The 22,696-nt window shown below is 40.0% G+C and overlaps 1 protein-coding gene across 1 annotated transcript in view; it reads left to right on the top strand.

Annotated features, from left to right (window-relative positions):
* Positions 1–22,696, top strand: part of LOC126354493 (phospholipid-transporting ATPase ABCA1-like) — a 419,374-nt gene that overhangs the window by 316,478 nt on the left and 80,200 nt on the right. Inside the window, exons 17-18 of the mRNA XM_050004220.1 lie at positions 11,103–11,558; positions 11,663–11,945. Coding sequence (XP_049860177.1) covers positions 11,103–11,558; positions 11,663–11,945 — 739 coding nt within the window. The remainder of the gene's footprint in view (positions 1–11,102; positions 11,559–11,662; positions 11,946–22,696) is intronic.

Genomic DNA, 22,696 nt, shown 5'->3' with positions numbered 1-22,696 from the left:
AGGCTGTTTATAGTTTGGACTGACAACATCAAAAATTTAAAACATTTTATTAACACTCATTTGTCTACAATGGTAGTGTCTTGGTGGAGATGATGGTGTGCCCCATTCAGCATATGATGGCAGATTAGATTAGATTAGATAAGATTTACTTTCATTCCAGTTGATCCATAGTGAAGAGGTCCTCCAGGATGTAGAACATGACAGAAAAACGATAATACATGACAAATATTTACAACTAAAACAAATAAGTTGATATACCTTCCACAGGTCCCAAGTGGAATGATTGTAATTTATTTATTTATTATTTTTTAATGAACACCATATGAAAGGGTCATTTTACAAAACTCATTTACTAATATAGCATTAATTCACTTAATTTAAAATCTAATTTTTTTAATTTGTTTATAAGGTAATAACCATACAACTACTACAGTACTTACTTAGAATGAACACATTAGTGCACTGAAATTGTGCAGATGTCACACAAAAAAATCTGTTGGTTCTACTGAGAAATTCATCAGTGGAGTAGAAGGAGCTGACCAGAAGTAAATCCTTTAGGCTTCTCTTAAACTGAATTTCATTGGTTGTTAGGCTTTTTGTGGCTGCTATGAAGTTATTGAAAATGTGAATTCCTGAATAATGCACACCCTTTTGTATAAGAGTAAGTGACTTTAAATCCTTGTGAATATTATTCTTATTTCTACCATTGATTCCATGAACTGAGCTGTTGGTTTGAAAAAGTGATATATTTTTAACGACAAATGTCATTAAGGAATATATATATTGGGAAGCAGTAGTTACTATCCCTAATTCCCTAAACAGGCCTCTGCAGGATGTTCTTGAGTTCACGCCACATGTAACTCTTATTGCATATTTTTGGGCCCAGAAAACTGTAGCTTGGCTTGATGAATTACGCCAAAAAATAATCCTATATGACATTATGGAGTGAAAGTAAGCATAGTATGCCAGCATTTTCATTTTTATATCCCCTATGTCTGACAATTCGCATTACAAATAGAGATTTGTTAAGATGTTTCAGCAGTTCTGTGGTGTGCTCCTCCCAGTTGAATTTATTATCAAGCTGTAATCCCAAGAATTTAACTTCTTCTATATGCTTGCCATCATACGTTAGACATATACTCGTGGGACACGCCTTACAAATTCTGAACTGCAGCTAGTGTGTTTTTTCAAAGTTTAGAGACAAAGAAATGGCTAGGAACCAGTGATGTACATCCACAAATTTTTTATTAGCCGATCTTTCTAAGGCTGCACTTGATTTGCTATTTATTGCAACATTTGTATCATTGGCAAACAAAACAAACTTGGCATCTGGTAATGTTACTGCAATCTGATATAAGCCACCTAAGCTCCCCCCCCCCCCCCCCCCCCCCCACCACCACCACCACCACCACCACCAAATGCTGACTGCAGTGTCTTACACAGTGGCATGTGGCCTCATTACTGGGACATGGCCACCTATGAGCAGAGCCTCTAGTGCTGGATGCTCCAGTGTTTCTTCCAGGGGATGCTAGACTCTGACAGTAGAGCTCGTCCCTGCAAGTGACTGCCAAGGCACCTAGGACAGAAGGATGGGAATCAGAACTGTGTGGGTCTAGAGTTGCTGCCCTCCAGGGCAGGAGTCAGGCAACTGCCGGAAGTTGGTCAGGTGACCGCCCACCAAAAGACAAGTTTGAAGTTAAAGGTCGAGGACTTGGCACTAGCAGAAGGTGTGGCAGTGGAAGTCCGAAATAGTAGCAGTTGAACGCTACCCAAGGGTGTCCAGTCATCCCGTGTGCCATTCCCATCTCTGTTGGCACTGCTGGATTGCTGATGCCTGGGCCCATGTAAATGTTCATTTATACTCTTACCTAGCCTACCTTTTGTGCCATCTGGCCGCTTCCAGCCACTCTCTGTACGACAAATCCTTATTCTGAGGATGTATTGCAAAGTGAAACTAAAATAAAACTGTTCATTTATACAACCATATTGACCTTTAAAGTCCCAGTAAATCCTTCTTTTCCTTTTCCTCCTCCTCTTTGTTGTCATCAATGCCCTCATCATATATAATATGGTCTTCATTACGATCAAGAGCATTACTTAAGTTGCACTGCTTCAAAATTTAACAATAATGTCTTCTCTCACTCTAGACCAAGAGTGTTTTATCCGATGACGCACCTGTTTGATTGATTGTAGGTCATTTTAAATTTCCCTTCAGTTGAATTCATGTTGTGTTTCATCCATCATCTATTTGTTCCATCCCTCTCTCATGTTCACTTTAAATGGTTTACTTATTGAGACATCAAGAAGTTGCAGTTGGTGAAGTAAGTCCTCCTGGATTAACAACAAGCTCTGTATTTCTGTGTCTTAATTTCTCTTTCACAGAATTTTCCAAATGGCTACTAAACTGATATAGTACAAGAAGAGAACTCTTCTTCAAAGAACCTTCCCTTCTCTCCCGCATTCTGTTAATCCATAATTTCATACCAGCCTCATCTATCCAACCCTTGTCATGTAAATGAACACCACCACCTGGTGGTATTTCAGACTGTTTTGGCATTGTTTTGTGCTTGAAAATGATCATTGGATGAAGTTTGGCACTGTCAACACAACATGAAAGAACAACAGTGTAGTGCATTTTTTCATGTCCACTTGTTTTTTTATAGTTACAGTTTTAGCACCTTTCATGGCAACAGCTCTGTTACTTAGCATATCAAATATCACAGTAGCTTTGTCCATGTTTGCTATTCAGCTTAGTTCCACACTGGTTTTCTTTCGATATTGTATAATATAACAATGGAAACATAATATTTCCTCTTGACCCTCCTGTGGCATTTTCCAAGATATTTTGGTATTGACTTGCTTGCTAAGTCCATGACGCTTCATAAACCTGTAACACCAACCAACTCAACCTCTAAAGTCTGTTAAGTTCATCTGTAGTGCTAGGGTACAAGCATGTATTTAAATCATTTTTGTACTAATTCCAGTGCCATTTTGACAATGTCTTTGAGTATATTTCAATACGGCACATTGTAGTTTTGGCCTTTTGGCATTCAGTCCTATATTTGCACATTTAGTCTTAATTTTTTTTTCTGTTCTCCTGTACTAGCACGTCAATTGTGATTTTTTTTTTTTTTTTCTGTTGATGGAAGGTTGAAATGCCAGTCAGTGCTCTGTTTCTATATTCTTAAGCACATGCTATTAGTTTCAATTTATAGCCTTCATTACGTGAAAACCTTTCATTTTTTCCCATTACAAAACTAGCTACTAACAGAAATATTTTACTGCTACTGATAACACAAATGATTTTCAGTTAAAGTTCAGTGGCATATAGACTGCAATGATGTGTCATAGGCTAGACAGTGCTCAGGGTTTATGATGTTGGGGTGAGAGGGCGACACTGTTAGCAAGCTTTTGAATCCCTGAAACTCATGGTCGTCTCTTTGGAACTGCTGCTTCCAGAGGTGCTATTAGAGGAGAGAGCTCATACTGTTGTACTTGTTTCCTAAAGATTTCATATTAGTTCCTGAAATTGGTTTTTTGGTAGTTCTCTGCTATAGAGTTTGTTACGCCTTTGTGAAATCCTTTTTTGAGTTTGCTAATGTATTGCACAGATTTTTTTCTTTCATTTTGAGGCTCATGCCATTTTCCTCTGTATTGTATATTTGAAGCTTTAACTGTGCTTCCTCGTTGATTTTTCACATTCATGATGTCTACCATGAGTGTTTCCTTCATGTATTGGTTTTTCCGTTCATCTGCTTCAACAGAGTGAATTTGATTTTGATTTTAACTATGTAATGGCCTGAGCGTGTGTCTAATACTATTAATACTTTAACATTGTAACTTTCCTTATGTACATGGTCTATCTGCCATTCTCCCTTCATCCCGTCTGTGTGTTCCGTGCAGAGCTCTAAAAATCTTTGAGCATTTTTCTTTGTAAAGTTCTGTGGACCCCATTTTCTAATTACATCTTTATATTTCTTTTTTTTCCCAACAGGGCATTGGAGTTTCCCAATAAGATTTTTAGATTCCTTTTATAACAATGTTGGAAACTCATGAATAGAGCAATACATGAAATAAGGGAATGCGACCACTCATCTACAGTGGAACAACACATGGAGCACAGAGAGACATCACAGGAAACAGCATTCACACTATCTTTCAAGGTCTTCCTCTTTTTCAAGCAAAAGTACACACACACAGACACCCGAATGCTCACTCCTGTGGCCATCGTGAGACTTATTATTGATACTTGATTATTGAAAGCTTCAGCTGATGGTGTTGCAGAGGGGTTAAGGAAGGATGCAAAGAGGCATTAGTGAGAGAGAGGCAACTCCTTGGACAGATGACTGTATGGCTGAACAACAAGATGAAAGTAGTACAGAGAGTAGAGCAAAAAGAGATAACGGAAGAGGGAGGGGGATGGGAGAGGAAGGCAGAGATGAGATGAAGAGGGAGAAAAGTACGGGAGAGAGAAGGGGAAATGGAGAGGGGTAGGTAAAGGGAGGGAGGGACATGCGAATGCTTGCATGGGAAGGGGGGGGGGGGGGGGGAAGAGTGGTGGGAGAAGGAATCTCATGATCTATGTGGTGAAAGAGTAATGTGGACAGAAGTGAAAAGGGAAAAGGTAAGTTGAGGCAATGGGACTAGGTTAGTGGAGGTCTGGACCAGGGGAATTGTGAGTGTGCAGGATGTGGTGGAGAGAAAAGTCCCATCTGATCTGGACACGCAGCAAGGACAAACTTTGCTGTTTCCTCCATAAACTCAACATCTATTTCCAAACTCACTTCACCTGTTCCTTCTCAGCTCATGAAGCCAACTTCGTAGGTGTCACTCTCCACCTTTGAGATGGCTCCATAAATGGATCTCTCTATATCAAGTGCACCAAACACCAACAGAACCTCCACTTTGACAGCTGTCACCAGTTCCATGTTAAAAAGTCTCTTCCTTACAGCATCACCATCCATGAAAGCTGAATCTTCATTGGAAAGCAAGAGTTGTTGAAATATACTGATAATTTTACCAGAGCTCCTACTTAGTCAATATCCTATCCAGCTCACCCACAAATAAATCTTCCATGTTATCTGCTGCTCTGACACCAGTATACTAGTTTATCAGCCACTGACCAGCACTGCAGACCTCCCAGTCCTGCACCCCATGGATCATTGCCCTGTGGTTTTCCCAGGTGCTAGACCTGTCTCATACACCCATCCACCACCTTCTGCTGCAGTCAGCCCACAAGCATTTTCTACCTAATAAAAGGCAGGGCCATTTGCAAATCAGCCATGTTATACCTCGGGAGAAATCGCATATGTAAGTTAAAGAAATTTTCTGAGCCATTGGTTCAATTCTCTGACAAGAGGGTCAAGGGGGAAGGAAGGGGGACTGTAGACTGTTCAGGTTTAAAATATGGGGAGAATTATGGAAACGTTGCCCAGTAGCCTCGGTTGCGAGACGGGATGGAGGAAAGTGTGATTGCTGGGGGCTAGACTGGACAAGATTTGACTTTTGAAATCTTGATTGATGCGGTCCCAACAATCAACATTTTGTTTCCTGTCCTGCTTGCTAAGTCTCTTCTGATCCTGAGTTCCGGGCATCTTGCATTTCCTTTACATTAATTTAATCTTTTCTGTTCACAGTTTATTCAAGAAGGTCCCAATTTTCTTTTTGCCTAAGGTATGGAATAAAACTAACATATTTTTACTATCCTGGGGCATAATTTAGACTCCTGTTTACAAATTATATTTGAAGCCTTCATCATCTTTAACTGGGAGTGGATGTTCTGTGGTTCAACACATATTCAGTTAACAAGAAGTCAGTGATGGCATAGGAGGGAAATGATGTAAAATTTTACAAATTCAATTGCTTGGGCCAAATGAGCTGGCTATATCTTTTATCTAGCAGGGAATTTGCTCATAGACACCTGGCAAAAAGATAGAAACTGTGTCTGTAACACATCTTTCCCACAGCAGCATGTAGTTGTCTGGTGAATAAGACTGTTTGGAATAGCAGGAAGGGATATTTCATATCTCAGTTCATAGGGCCCACCTTACACTGTGTGATCCAAAGTATCCGGACACCAGGCTTAAAATGAATTACAAGTTTGTGGTTCCCCATCATTGGTAATGCTGGAACTAAATATGGTGTTGGCCCACCCTTAGCCTTGATGACAGTTTCCACTCTCACAGGGATACATTCAGTCAGGTGCTGGAAGATTTCTTGTAGAATGGCAGCCCATTCTTCACAGAGTGCTGCACTGAGGAGAGGCCTGGCACGAAGTTGGCATTCCAAAACATTCCGAAGGTGTTCAATAGGATTCAGGTCAGGACTCTGAGCAGGCCAGTCCATTACAGGGATGTTCTGATCATGTAACCACTCCGCCACAGGCTGTGCATTATGATCAGGTTCTCGATCATGTTGAAAGATGCAATTGCCATCCCTGAATTTCTCTGCAACAATGAGAAGCAAGAAGGTGCTTAAAACATCAATTGAGGCCTGTGCTCTAATAGTACCACGCAAAACTACAAGGGGTGCAAGCCCCCCTCCACGAAAAACATAACCACACCATAACACCACCACCTCCCAATTTCCCTGTTGGCACTACAAACGATGGCAGATGACGTTCACCAGGCATTCACCATACCCACATCCTACCATTGGATCGCCACATTGAGTACCAAGATTCGTCACTGCTCGCAACGTTTTTCCATTGTTCAGTCGTCCAATGTTTATGCTCCTTACACCAAGGGAGGTGTCATTTGGCATTCACTGGCATGATGTGTGGCTTATGAGCAGCCGCTCGACCATGAAATCCATATTTTCTCACCTCTCACCTAACTGTCATAGTACTTGCGGTGGATCCTGAGGCAGTTTGGAATTCCTGTGTGATAGCCTGGATCAGGGACGGCCAAGAACACGGCATGCGCGCATGCACACCTGCCAAGGTTTCAAACACGTGCAGATCGCTCCCTTCTAACGTCACACGTCCCCCACTACCACACCAACTGACTGCGCGCGCATGCAAGGAAACACGAACACGCCGCACACGACAATGCTTTCGCGTAAGGAACACTGCCCTGCTAGCATGTGGCTTAGTTTCATATTACGACATTTGATAATATTAAGCTCTGTACAACACATCATGTTGAGCAATACTGAATCTTTGTTGGCTGTTCGTACACCTACAGAAAGATAACAATAATGTTGGGTTTGAAACTGCATTACACCAACAATATTGTGCTTCTCACATCCTCACTCGTAAAATTCTTGCAACATTTAAGCTGAGATACAGAAACAGACTTGAAAGTAGTCTACAGCATGCAGTATGATGTGGAATAAGTGATTCCAACTACATGTGAAACAAGCAAATTTTATATTCTAGAACTACTGTAAAAAATTTGCAATAACTACAATTCTCAACAAAACATATGACAAATGCAACAAAATTATCACCATTAATTTAATTATTTTTGGTTCACTGTAGACATAATAAAGTACATATGCGGCACAAACTGACGGTACACGGACAAACGCAGACAGTTTCTCATATTTTCATCACTCAGATTGACACGTAATCCTGACTTATTTACTTTCATAATCGAAATAAATCTTTCACACACGTATGTTGATACAAACACTGATATAACTTTGGCAGCCTCATTGTGGAGACGGGGAAACTCTTCCCGAGGAAAACCTTTGTAAAATTTCTGGACAGTTTTACGTAAAAAATTTGTCCTTTAAATGGGAATTACACTGCAGATTAATCAATTCCATTTGCAAATGCACTGGAGTACTTTCAACTGAAATGGCAAAGGGTCTAGAAAATAGTTCAAAAACAGATGTCAGACTGGCAGTGTCCTGAAAACATATAGAAAATTGTGCCTGTAGTTCGTCCAAAACACAAACGAATTCATCAGAAGTTGCGTTCTCTCTGACTTTTAGAGAGCGTAGGGCAATGGACGGTATTCATTTTCATGAGTTGTTCCTTCCACAATGCGAGTTTCTTATTAAATGCATCCACTTCTTTCATCAGATCATAAATAAGCTGCTACTCACCTTCCAGAGTCTTATTGAGAGTGTTCAAGTGTGCAGTCAGATCAACTAAAAAGGTAAGGTCTGCAATCCATTTTGGATCTTCTAATTTTGGCTCTGCCTTTCCTTTTTCCCTCAGGAACTCAACAATAGTGAGTCTTAAATTGAAAAATCATTCAAGGCATGATCCTCGACTTGACCAACGTATTTCCCAGTGGTAAATAACATCTCCGCACTCTTCATTCAGTTCCATGAGAAACTGTTGAAACTGACGGTGTACTAAGCCATGCGACTTCAAAAAATGTACTATGGTGACTACCAACTTCATCACGTACTCCAAATTTGCATACTTAGCACAAAGAGCTTCTTGGTGTACAAAACGATGAATTCTGTACAGATCTTCTATTGATCATCCTAGTTTTTTACGCAACAATGCTACAAGCCCATTTTGAGCACCTCAAATTGCTGGCACTCCATCCGTGGTGACAAACTAACATTTTCCAATTCAGGCCAATGGCTTCAACTGCCTCTTCAACTGCTTTTAGCAAGTCGGTAACCCTCGTTGTGTTTTTCATTGGTACTAAATCTAACATTTCTTCCGTCACGTACAAATTTGTGTCGACTCCACCAACATAAATCGCTAGTTGTGCTGTGTACGAAATGTCGGTCGACTCGTCCAAAGCAATCGAGAATGCAATAAACTTGCAGGCACTATCAATTAACTGCCTGTAGACATCCGCTGCCATACCAGCTATGTGGCGAGCTATAGTCTGTCTGGAAAGACTAATTTCACTAAACTTCTTTACTTCCAGTGGCGTCAAGAGTTCCACCGCCTCAACAATACACTCCTTGACGAAATCACCATCACTGAAAGGCTTATTCGCTCTTGCAATTTTGAGCGCTACTTTGTAGCTTGCTCTTAAAGAGAGGTTGCTATGTTCGGGCTAAAAAAAAAATTGAGTGAACTCTAAATTCGAATTCTAAAGACAAATATGTACAAATACAAACATCCAGATTTGTAAGTGGTACTCGTGTTCGGTCCGTCTCGTTGCATAACACTACGTCTTCTTAATTCCGCCAGCTTGTTTGATCTATCAACCCAACTAAATCATTAAGTCCTTTGTATGTGGTGTTATAATGCTGTTCTATTGCAAATTTGCGGTGCTTGGCCAGTATGCGACTGCATAAGAGACATTGAGAATTTTCATCCTTCTCTTCGAAAAAATATTGCAATTCCAATTCAGCTCTGTGTCACTACCCCGCCTCTTTGTGAGCGTAGGTTCCATTGCAACAACCACTGTACAGTACTTATAAACTTTCTACGAATTGCTAAGAAATAGCGAGGAATAAACATGGCTGTCACTACGAATCAACTAATGCATCCTATGACAGATGAAAAGATGTCTCATTGCACAGCTAGTCTAATGTCGCTCCGTGCCGAGCAGTGGCGAGGCGGACCGAGCCCTGGATGGCACAAGTGCAGCACATCTGTACACGCGTGCAGTTTGGTACGCCGTGGCCGTCCCTGGCCTGTATAGATGGCTGCCTGTTGCACATTACGATCCTCTTCAACTGTCGGTGGTCGCTGTCAGTCAACAGACGAGGTTGGCCTGTATGCTTTTGTGCTGTATGTGTCCTGTCACTTTTCCACTTCACTACCACATTGGAAACAGTGGACCTAGAGATGTTTAGGAGTATGGAAATCTCGTGTACAGACATATGACACAAGTGACACCCAATCCCCTGACCACGTTTGAAGTCCGTGAGTTCCGCGGAGTGCTCCATTTTGATCTCTCATGTTGTCTAATGACTACTGAGATTGCTGATATGGAGTAACTGGCAGTAGGTGGCAGCACAATGCACTTAATATGAAAAACTTACGTTTTTGGGGGTGTCCGGATACTTCTGATCACATGTTCTTAGTTTCTCTAAGGCAAGTGTCTACCATGCAGTTGGGCAGAACATCTGGAACATTGAAGACCGGACCACAGGCATCATACATGCTTACCACAGCTTACCAAATCTGCTATTGCAGAATGTTGCCCTTTTACTGGTCATCTTATGCAATATAATACCACACAAACTCTTGTGTTCACTTCATACTTTTGTGATAGTATTATTAAGAACCAGTTGAGACTAAATTAGCAGTGACCTTTTAAATAGCGATGGAGATTTTTCTTTAAATTATACTTGGAATCCTGCTCTTTCTTTTGCTGGTCATACAACATAAGGACAAAGTTAATGCTGGTTGTTCACCTGCTGGTAATTAATGTTCACTATAGATACTGCTGACTTCGTTTGTGTGGTGGCACTATGTGTTTACAGTATATGTGTGTTGTCTTTCTGCATATGCCATATTATGGTTTTGGTGGGTGTAGCCCCACATACTGAGGATTTAAATTTCCCAGCACAGTACTCTCTCATTATGTTTGTGCCTTGAAAATGACAGAGTGTACACCTGTAAAAATATCAGTGGTTGTTGAAGACGTAACCTTACTTCAGTCTCTTAAGTTGTTCAAACATGAAAAATTCTACGTGCATTTGCTTATGTCTAATCTTTTTGACAAGAGAAACAAGACTAAAATAGGTGTGGCATTGGTTATTCTGTTTGTATTGGTCAGTGTGTGGAAAGAATACTTTTATTGACTTAATACACTATCACATGATGATGGGTGCTCACACTGAATGATTGTAAGATGTGAACAGAGATAATCAAATTTCTTCTATTTGTCATGTTTTATTTTAATCAAAGCATGCGTGCACACACACACACACACACACACACACACACACACACACACACACACACACGTGTGTGTGTGTGTGTGTGTGTGTGTGTGTGTTGCAAAAATTTTATCTTTGGCTAACTTCCCATGATCTATCAAATTCAGGTTGTTAATAAAGCATGAATATGTAGGGAGAAACTTTATACATAAAGTTGACGAAGAAATTCATAATTCCTGTATTAGTTTCGGTGAACCATTTTACATTTTAATGATGTAATGAAGTTTTCTTTCTTTTTTGTAATTTCATATTCTGTATTGTCTTACTGATTTCATTTGGTTAATTTTCAGGTACTATTGGCAGTAGGATTTGTAAGTTACACAGTAATTCTGTCACTCAAATACATGGTTATTGATAAAGAGATCCCTGCACATGTGTTTTCGTTGAACGATTATGGAAGAACCGAAGTGTTTTTACAGCCTGGATTGTGCAGTGAGGATTTAATACAGTCTTATGAGAAAGAAATTGAATCTACAGAGTCAACATTGACTGTTATCAGCAGTTCTAATGACATAGGAGATGTACTTCTCCAACAAGGTGTTTCAAATATTGCAAAGTTTAGAGAGAAAATAATTGCTGCTGCAGAATTTAAATGTGATAGTAATAGTGTGCAGGCAAATGCATTGTATTCAAATGTAGCATTGCATGGTTTTCCAATATCAGTAAATATTATGAGCAATGCTATGTTGAAATTCTTCAACAATACGTTTTCTATTGTTTTCTCTTATCATCCGTTTAAGACAAAGGTGAGTAACTTCCATTCTCTTATCTCATTGACTGTAATCATGTTATGCATTAAAAGTTATGAACTGTAATAATGCTTTTTTTATTTATTTTTATCATTTTACAGGAGCCACAAGAGACTGTTCCAGTTGAAATAATTGGTCTGCTTTGGGTGGTATTAACACCTCTTGCTGTCTTGTATGTGGTATCCAACTTTGTTACGCTTCCCTTGTTAGAAAGAGTAGCGAAGTCAAAACAAATAAAATTTATGGCTGGAGTGAATCCTATAACATACTGGCTATCCCACTTTCTGTGGGATTTCGTGTGTTTTACAGTTGTAATCCTTTTGCTACTTGTCTTTATTATCGTGTGTGATCATCATGGATTTTTCACTAAACCAGAGATGTTATGTAAGTATGGTTTTAAGCATTTTGTGTTTTTGGAAATCCTACACTAAACTATGTTATTCACATTGTTTTTAGTCTATCTGGACTAAAAGCTATTGTCAGTTTTAGACTTAGTTCTGACTCCTAGAATTTGTGACTGAGATATGTTTATTTGGCTTTTGCAACTGAGGAATTCAAAGTCAGTGTTCAGTTTGTCCCTCATCTACACTTGCAGTCACATTGCCTGGACTGCCATACATTATATGGTAGAGAGTACTGAAAACAGTATTATTTTTCATCCCATCCTCCCTCTCTTCCTTTCCTCTTCTTTTCACAGCCAATGGATGGGGAAAGGAACAACTTCTAAATTTCTGCATACATCCTAGTCTATTCAGTTTTACTACTACTGCTGCTGTTGCTGACATTGCTGCTACTGTTGTCACTTACAAGTAAAGTAATTTATTCCAAAAATTTACTATGAAGACGGGTTGCAGAATATTCAAAAGCATAATATTTTATATCTGTGTTTATCACTTTACGAATACACAATATAATTTGTTTTGTCTTTTTCCTAGACTCTGAGTTAAACAGACAGTATTTAAAAATGAAGTAAAAATGGGAGCAGTACATCAGTATTTTTGTTTTATGTTTCTAAGAAGTTAAATAATGTGTATAGTCCAATCTGTAAATGATGGCAGTTCACGCAGCTCAAGACATAGACGGGGATTGCATTGTTGCTGGTTCCAAGTGACAGTTGCAGTAAGTGCATATACATACTCTGCACTTACAGAAAGTGTGTGTGCTGCAAATTGTGTGTGCTTGTGCAGAATTTCTTACTTGCCACCATCACCACCCTTGACAACTCACAACAGATGGAATAAAAATAACTCACTGCAATCATGTTTAATGGTCGCATAGGCTATGGCATTTGCAGCAGACTGCTGATAACACTAACAAACATTTATTGGTTGTCAGAGTATGCATGATGTAGATACGCAGAACTCTTCTAAACTCGACTGCCATCGTTCATGACTCCAACTGTAGAGTCACTGGTTTACCATAGGGGTTTGAATTCCAGGATAAATTTAAAATATTGTGCCCCTCATAAGCTGTTACAAATCCAAATTTGAGAATTATTTAATTTCAAATCCTACAATTATAATCAGAAAATAAAATTACTTTGAAACTGTAACAGTTAGTAGGTACCAATACAATTGTAACAAAATATGGCGACAGAAAATATTGACTATTAAACATTTCAGTACATAGTGGAGATAAGTCACAGATGGGCACAACTAAAAGACTGCTAAACAAGTAAGCTTTTGGCCAAAAGGCCTTCTTCTAAATTGGACAACATACTTAGACGTATGTTCAGGAAACACAACTCCCCCTCACATGATCACTTTTGCTGCCTGCTGAGGACAGACAGCGAGCATCTGTACATGATATGAGAAGTAATGTGGGTGTTGGAGGGTGGAAGAGAGGGGGGGGGGGGGGGGGAGTGTAAGGTTGGGGAACTGTAAAGTGCTGCTTGTGGGAGCATATGGGGACCAGATGGAGACAGGGTAGCTAGGTGCAGTCAGGAGGCTAGACATAAGTCGGGAGGAAGTAAAAAGACTGTGGGTGGATTGCTGAAATAGAAAACTGTTTAGTGCTGGAGTGGAAACGGGGACGGGGATACTTAGCTGAAGGACAGTACTAACGAAGGTTGAGGCCAGGAAGGTTACAAGAATGAATATATTGCAGGACAAGTTCCCACTTGGGCAATTCATAAAAGCTTGTGTTCATAGGAGTGATCCAGATGGCACAGGCTGTGAAGCAGTCATTGAAATGACGAACCTTATGTTGGGCCGTGTACTCAGCAACTGCGTGGCTCAGCTGTTTCCTGGCCGCAGGTTGTTGGTGGCCATTCATGCAGACAAGCAGCTTGTTGGTTGTCATGCCCATTTAGAACACAGCACAGTGGTTGCAGCTTAGCTTATAGATCACATGACTGGGTTCATAGATAGTAGCCCTCTCTTTGATTAGATAGGTGACACTTATGATCGGACCAGAGTAGGTTATTGTCAGTGATCTGCATCTGGGTCCATGACAGGGATATGAGGCATGAGGCATGGTGTTAAGGGAAGGGGTTTTGTAGGGATAGTCAACTATATTGTGTAGGTTCAGTGGGCCATGGAGTACCACTGTGGGAGCGATGGGAAAGATAGTGGGTAGGGCTTTCTTAATTTCAGGGCACAGTGAGAGATAGTCAAAACCCCAGTGGAAAATATGATTGTTTCTCCATTCCTGGGTGGTACCAAGTCATGACGGGAATGCTCCTCTGTGGCCGGATGACGGAAATTTGGGAGGTGATGGGTGAGAAGAGAGAGACACTATGTGATCAGAAGTATCCGGACACCTGGTGAAAATGACTTACAAGTTTGTGGTGCCCTCCATCGTTAATCTGAAATTCAGTATGGTGTTGGCCCACCCATAGCCTTGATAATAGCTGTGACTCTCGCAGTCATACGTCCAATCAGACGTGTAAAGTTTCTTGGGGAATGGCAGCCCATTCTTCACTGAGTGCTGCACTGAGGAGAGGTATCAATGTTGATTGGTGGGGCCTGTTATGAAGTCGGCATTCCAAAATGCCAGGAAGTGTTCTATAGGATTCAGCACAGGACTCTATGCAGGCCAGTCCATTACAGGGATGTTATTGTCACATAATGACTTTGCCACAGGCCATGCATTGTGAACAGGTGCTCAATCATGTTGAAAGATGGAATCGCCATTCCCGAATTGCTCTTCAACAGTGGGAAGCAAGAAGGTGCTTAAAACGTCAATGTAGGCCTGTGCTGTAATAATGCCATGAAAAACAACAAGGGCTGGAAGCCCCCGCCATGAAAAACATGACCACACCATAACACTACTGCCTCCGAATTTTACTGTTGGCACTACACACACTGGCAGATAATGTTCACCAGGCATTTGCCATACCCACGCCCTGCCATTGGATTGCCACAGTGTGTACTGTGATTCGTCACTCCACACAATGTTTGTCCACTGTTCAATTGTCCAATGTTTACGCTCCTTACACCAAACGAGGCATTTACCGGCATGACATGTGGCTTATGAGCAGCCACTTGATCATGAAATCCAAGTTTTCTCATCTCCCACATAATTGTCGTAGTACTTGCAATGGGTCCTGAGGCAATTTGGAATTTGTGTTTGGGTGGTCTGGATAGATGTCTGCCTATTATGCATTACAACCATTGTGCCTAGAGAATCACGCACCTCCTCACGAAATAGTCAGTGCTTTCGGCTTTTGAGCATATCAATCAAGACCAAGTCCTCTTTGTTGTTGGTATATCTTAGCATCACTCAATTCGGTAAGTACTGGCTCCAAAAATAAAGGAATTTCAAGAAAGGATGGGTCATAATGCAAACCAACAAACTGCCCGCATTTCTTTTGATTTCTGCTTTCTTCTGATCCATCACTCAAGACTTACAAAGCTGCTTTCAATGTGTTCAGCAAGCACATGTACAGATTTATACTTTAAACTCCCTCTTGTGTCACAGGGTCTCTTTATGTTAATTGGAACATGTTGTTTAAGAGCATCTCATGTATGTGTAAAGGTTCAGAAAAATGTGCAGATTTTGCACACTGTAAGTAAGATTGAATGAGTGACTGCTACATGGCACAAACACTGCTCTGGGGTTTATATCCCACATACATCTCCAAGTACCACTAATGTGTCCAGTCGCGGTCACAGTATTATCATATCCTTGTCCATATTAGTACTCCAGTTTCAGACCATCTTCTTGTAACTTGTCACAAATTTGTTCTGCAGTTGCACCAACTGATTCCCCATGTGTTACAATGAAGTCAATAAAGTATTCATCTGCTAAGACTTCTGAACCTTCATTATGTTGATAATAAATTGCTTAAGACATTTGGTCCTTATGCAGTATATCTGGTGTAATACTTAGCCTTAAAATTTTTCTTAAAAATGTCTTTTGTGACATTATCACAGAGTAATTTGATGAATTCATTTTGGCTTCATAGAGAAAGACAAGGCACAACATAGTTGTCTGGTTGCTAAACTTAGTGAAGATAATGAATCGCAACTGAATCAGATTTGGCAAGTAACTTGAAAGTTTCAAGGAAATTTCCATAGTTATCACTTCCAGGAACTCATCTGAGTAACCATGCAAGGGTAAGGATTGTATAGCTAAACGCAATAAACTATCAGGAATTCTTATTGATACAGCTTTCCATTTCTCAAATGATTTAATGTTGTTCTAATTAAACAGCCTCATTGATTGTTTCATATTTCTGTAGTTGCAAATACTTATACAAGATGACAACTTTTTTCATGATCTAATACTCTGGGCTTAAGCTTTTTCCCTGTTTTAAAACTTCGTAGCTGTACAAAAAACTTCACCCCTTATTTTATTTTTTAAAAAGCATCTGAGAAAAGCAATATATAGCATATTTCACAGGAGTACAACACCATGTCCTTAAAACTCTCTGCAGTTTTCTGACTTCATATAAAACCAATCCATAGAAAATTATCTGCTAGTATTATCTGTTGAAACAGAAGCACCTTCATTCTGTAGCTCACATGTCCCGCTCATAACAAGTTCATTTTCTGGACAATAATTAACTTCAGTGAAAACTTTCAAATCGTTCTGCTCTGAGAGAGTGGCTTTTTTTCCAGACATTGTAGTAATATCTGGTAATGTTGTCTCTGCTTCTACTGAAGAGTGTGAACAGCTTGCAGATTCTGGATTTTATGAACATGTAAATTTTCTCCCATAGTCCTTCCCTATGTCACCAACACTACCAAATGCTTGCCATGGGTGTCATACCCCAGGGGAGCTCCCTGGTGCAAGACCTACCCGATGCACCCACACATCACATCCCTCCCCAGTCCTGTCACACACTTACCGTAGTCCTTCAGAGACAAGACCACCTGTGAGAGCAGCTGTGTCATATACCAACTCCGTTCTAATAATTGCACAGCTTTTAATGTGAGGATGACAATCAGTTGTATACAAGAATGAATGACCACTGCTAAACTGTGGCCAGTTACAAAGCTGACCATACAGTAGCACAACATGCTCAAGTTCAATAGCTGCTTCACAACCTGAACCAGAACCATCTGGATCCTTCCCTCCAACACCAGCTTTCTTCAACTACCTAGGTGTTTTAAGATATAATTATAGAACATATTTGAACTTTATCTGGATTTCAGAAGGAAGCTACTTTTGAATTTTTGTGCTAATACCCAATAGGTCCAAAAACTTCAATTTACTTTCCAAAAATGTCATCGACAACAGCTGCTTTACCATTTTTTAGAAAAATAATTGATGTCATGTTTAAATTTTAAGAAGAAACATGCAGTGAATCTCTCTTGCCTTCTTTGGCACACACAGTATTTTTGGCCCAGCTGGTTTTCCATTGACATTCTCTCTAAGCATAAAGTGGTGTCAGTCTGGTCTATTGTTATTGTGGTGCAGTTTGATAGGTCTTAGTTTTCTATTATCTACTTTATTAGATTCCAAGAGATTTTGCTGCTGTGGGTCATTTTTAGTTTTTCTAAGATGTCAATCCATTTCCTTTGCCTTGCATTTCCCATTGTATGCATCATCACTTCTCCACATTTGGTGATCTCAACAGCAAAAAGGCAGTTTTCATGCAGTTTCTAATATCGTTCCAGAAGTATTATGTTCCAATTTGTCATTATGGGAAAGCATTGTCAACTGGAACCTCTAAAGATGTAAATAAATGTCATATTTCTTACTATTATGAATATCATAATTTTGGGGCATTGCAACCATATACTCAAAGGTAATATCAGACTCTTCAAAGCATCTCAGTTTGTCTCCCAGAAAATAAATAAATAAATAAATAAATCTTCTTCTCGAAATAACTCAGTTGTTTCCAGAGATGGAAAAACTCCGAGACCAGTGGATGATGATGTGATTTAAGAATATGATTTTAATGAATTTGATGCTCCTCTGTACCAAAACTTGCAAAACATAGATCAGTATAATAACCATGTCATGAAGCTCAGTTATGTTCATGTTGTTTCCCTTTGCCCATTCCTCAACCCTCAAGCCATTTGTGTCATTGTCTGCAAGTTGCATATAGTCCGTGTCATAACTGGTGTCTTACATTAATTTTTTTTCAGTAATTAGTATTTTACATTTTCGGTCATGGGGGTGGGATTCATCCCCATCCTCGAAAAGGCGGGTCATGAGGTCTTCAGTTGGTTAGAGTGGCCTGCTTCTCCTCATGGTGTATGTGCAAAACTAGTGCTCTATCTTCTTTCATGACTCTGTTGTTGTATATACTGAATATAAATCAGAATAAAATAGACCTTAAATTTAAAAAAAAAATTGATAAATAACATTTCTGTATTGTAGAGTGATTAATAGGAAAGTTCATTTATTGAAAAATGTGTTTTTGAATTCTACAGTATTAATTTTTATTGTGTTCACTGGTTTTTGGCTTACAAGGCCGTCTTCAGACATTTACTGAGTATTGTCTCCAAAGAAGTTACAATGTTTGCAAACAACATTGGAAGAGAAGTAACATATCTAGGCTGAAGCAGAAACATACAGTAAGTAACATCTTTGCCAGTGTGGTGGTAATGCAATGAAAAAGTAAAAAAATTGATCTGTAAATAAATAAAAATGGAGTAGATAGGAACAGCATGCATACATTAAGTTTCTATCAATAAAGAAAACTAATAAAACAAAATAAAATTAATACTTGACAAGGCTACATCAGGAGGTATAAAACATGGAGAGTGATACACAAACCAATTAAAAGAAGAAACAATTATCAGTGAAACTACAGAATACATAAGGAACTTAAGCAATATCAATAAGACAAACAGAAATAAATAAATGCAGGAAAATGGAGGAGTTTGAGGGAACATAATGCAGTCTTTGAGAGAGCGGTGGTGCTGCATTTTAACATTAACAATATATACAGAACTGTGGCTATGTAACAGTTTGCATTAAATAAATGAACCAAGTAAAATTGAACAATATTTGATGAGACAATTACAAGAGGTGTTAAACATGGACAGTAATACAAGTACCAGTAAAAAGAAAGCCTTAACAATTGAAACTACAGTCTGTATGGATTACACAGACAACTTCAATAAAAGAAAAGAACTTAAAGAATACAGGAACATGGGAATATGTAGGAACAGACAGTGTGGGAAGTAATGTTGTTCTACTGAGAACTGACGGAAGATCCTGTTAAAATGTTTTTGAATTGTTGAAACATCAGCTTTGTTGTTGCCATGGCTTGCCAATAAAAAAGCTGATGTTCCCAAAATAGTTTTAGCAAGTTCCCCATAGGAAACAAGTTGCACACCTGAGAGGGGGTATCTTGGGTTCCCCAGTCAAGTCTTTTTGTTCATAATTTACTACTTTTTGGAAATAATGTGCTGCATTTTTATTAATTTGCCCATTGAAATATCTGTTAAGAGACAAGAATTTTTTGTAATTGTATGTAGATGAGAAAAATAAATAATGTCAAGAGGTAGCTGTGGTAGCATGAATAACCAAATCATAGTTCCTCATAACAGTGATTTCTAGTTGGCTCAAGACATATTGCCTTGTTTACCATTCCTGTCCTAACTTGTACATTTGTACCATCAGCTATTGTAGCCTTGGTTGCTTTCTTCCCTTCACTAGTGCCACTATGTCAACTAAAAAGTTTCTACACCTGTTACCTATTAGTTGTATTTGTTTATTAGTTACTGATATTCAGTTTGCTACAATTTTTAATACTTTTTCAGAATTTCTCACACCCATAATTCCTTTAAAAATATTCTGGTGCTCAATGCAGGAAAAGGCAAAAAACATAACAGAACAACTTATTAAAGTAGCCGGAAGTCTTGACAGATTCGTTGTGAGTACTGCTGATAGCACTGGCTCTATAAGATGTGAGAGAATTAGTTGAACCTGTGGAAGAATGAGGATAGTGTGTTGTGACCCTGAGTCCAGATGGTGAAGATATCATCGGTGAACCTAGAGCGGCAGAGAGTTGTGGGGTTTTGGGAGGCTAGAAAGGTTTCCTGTAGATGGCGCGCAAACAGGTTGGCTTAGGAGGGTGCCAGGTGGATGCCCAAGGCTGTACTGCAGATTTTTGGAACTGAAAAGATGTTGAGAGAGGTAGTGTCCAGTAGCTACAAGGCCATAGACATGAGGTGTGTTGGTGTATATGGAACAGCTGTGAAGGTCTTGGTGAAATCTAGAGCATACTGGGCAAGGAATTATTGTCACTGGAGATACTCCATTCACAGTTGGCCAGGTTGTATGGGAACATTTTTTTGTGTGGAAGGGGTGACAGCTGTCACTGCATCAACAGTGTTGAGTAGGGTTCGAGGTGATAATGAGGTGGGGATGGTTGAGAGCAGTGAAGGAAGCGATTAGTGTCTTTGATATAAGAGGGAAGGCTTCAGGTTGTTGATTGTAGAAGTTGGTTAATAAGGGTGAAAATTCTTTCATTGAGATCACAATAACGAGCTATAATGGGGCATGCTGGATTGTTGGGTTTTTGAAGTTTGGGAAGCGTTTAGGGGTGTGAGCGGAGGGTGGAAGGGAGGGTGTTATAGGGGTGAGAAAGGAGATCGACTAGGATGAGGTATTCCTGGATGGGCCTCTAGAATGGGATTACTGTGGCATAGTTTGTAGTTTTAGGAGTGAGACAGCTGAGATTCAACATGACAATGATGGAGCCTTTGTCTGCTGGAAGAATGATGGAATTGGATTCACTTTGAAGGTTGTGAATGTCTGTCCTTTCTTCTGTCGTGAGGTGTGTGTTCTGGACGTAGGGAAACATGGTGTGTTCAAGTGATAGATAAGAAACTCCTGGAAACTGGTCAGATGATGGTTTAGTGGGAGGGGGTAGGGGAGGGGGGGGGTGCAGGTGTGAGTGGGGGGAAGAGATGTACTTGGATGGTGGTATGAACCACCTGAATCCCTACTTGTCACTGTTGAAGCCACCTCCTTATACATCATCATCACTTGCCACTATTGATCACTTTAATTTTCCAAGTCCTTCAGATTCCAAACCCACCATATCATACCTCACACTCTACATCTACATCCACATACTTATTCCACAATCCACCATACAATGCATGGCGGAGGGTGCCTCATACCACAACTAGCATCTTCTCTCCCTGTTCCACACCCAAACAGAACGAGGGAAAAATGACTGCCTATATGCCTCTGTACGAGCCCTAATCTCTCTTATCTTATCTTTGTGGTCTTTCCGCGTAATGTAAGTTGGCAGCAGTAAAATAGTACTGCAGTCAGCCTCAAATGCTGGTTCTCTAAATTTCCTCAGTTGCGATTCACGAAAAGAACGCCTCCTTTCCTCTAGAGACTCCCACCCAAGTTCCTGAAGCATTTCTGTAACACTTGCTTGATGATCAAACCTACCAGTAACAAATCTAGCAGCCCGCCTCTGAATTGCTTCTATGTCCTCCCTCAATCCGACCTGATAGGGATCCCAAACGCTCGAGCAGTACACAAGAATAGGTCGTATTAGTGTTTTATAAGCGTTCTCCTTTACAGATGAACCACATATTCCCAAAATTCTACCAATGAACCAAAGATGACTATCCGCCTACCCCACAACTGCCATTACATACTTGTCCCACTTCATATCACTCTGCAATGCTACACCCAAATACTTAATCGACGTGACTGTGTCAAGCACTACACTACTAATGGAGTATTCAAACATTACGGGATTCTTTTTCCTATTCATCTGCATTAATTTACATTTATCTATATTTAGAGTTAGCTGCCATTCTTTACACCAATCACAAATCCTGTCCAAGTCATCTTGTATCCTCCTACAGTCATTCAACGACGACATCTTCCCGTACACCACAGCATCATCAGCAAACGGCCACACATTGCTATCCACCCTATCCAAAAGATCATTTATGTAGATAGAAAACAACAGCGAACCTACCACACTTCCCTGGGGCACTCCACATGATACCCTCACCTCCAATGAACAATCGAGGACAATGTACTGGGTTCTATTACTTAAGAAGTCTTTGAGCCACTCACATACTTGGGAACCAATCCCATATGCTCGTACCTTAGTTAGGAGTCTGCAGTGGGCCACCGAGTCAAACGCTTTCCAGAAGTCAAGGAGTATGGCAACCGTCTGATACCCTTCATCCATGGTTCGCAAGATATCATGTGAAAAAAGGGCGAGTTGCTTTTCGCAGGAACAATGCTTTCTAAAGTTGTGCTGATGCATGGACAGCAACTTCTCTGTCTCAAGGAAATTTATTATATTCGAACTGAGAATATGTTTCAGAATCCTGCAACAAACCAATGTTAAGAATATTGGTCTGTGATTTTGAGGATCCATCCTTCTACCCTCCTTAGATACAGGTGTCACCTGCGCTTTTTTCCAGTTGCTCAGGACTTTACATTGGGCAAGAGATTCGTGATAAAAGCAAGCTAAGGAGCCGATGCAATTCAGTACTCTCTGTAAAGCCGATTTGGAATCCCATCAGGACCTAGCAATTTATTTATTTTCAACCCATTCAGCTGCTTCGCAACCCCAGGGATGTCTATCACTATGTGCTCCAAATGGGAATAAGTACAAGACTCAAACGGCGGTATGTTTGTATGATCCTCCTGCTTGAAAGATTTCTCAAATGCTAAATTTAAAATTTCAGCTTTAGTTTTGCTGTCTTCCGTTGCCAGGCTAGACTGATCAGTGAGTGACTGGA

Source organism: Schistocerca gregaria, chromosome 3, assembly GCF_023897955.1.
Source record: "Schistocerca gregaria isolate iqSchGreg1 chromosome 3, iqSchGreg1.2, whole genome shotgun sequence".
NCBI classification, from domain to species: domain Eukaryota; kingdom Metazoa; phylum Arthropoda; class Insecta; order Orthoptera; family Acrididae; genus Schistocerca; species Schistocerca gregaria.
The sequence above is the reverse complement of the archived record's forward strand: the minus strand, read 5'-3'. Positions and strand labels throughout refer to the sequence as shown.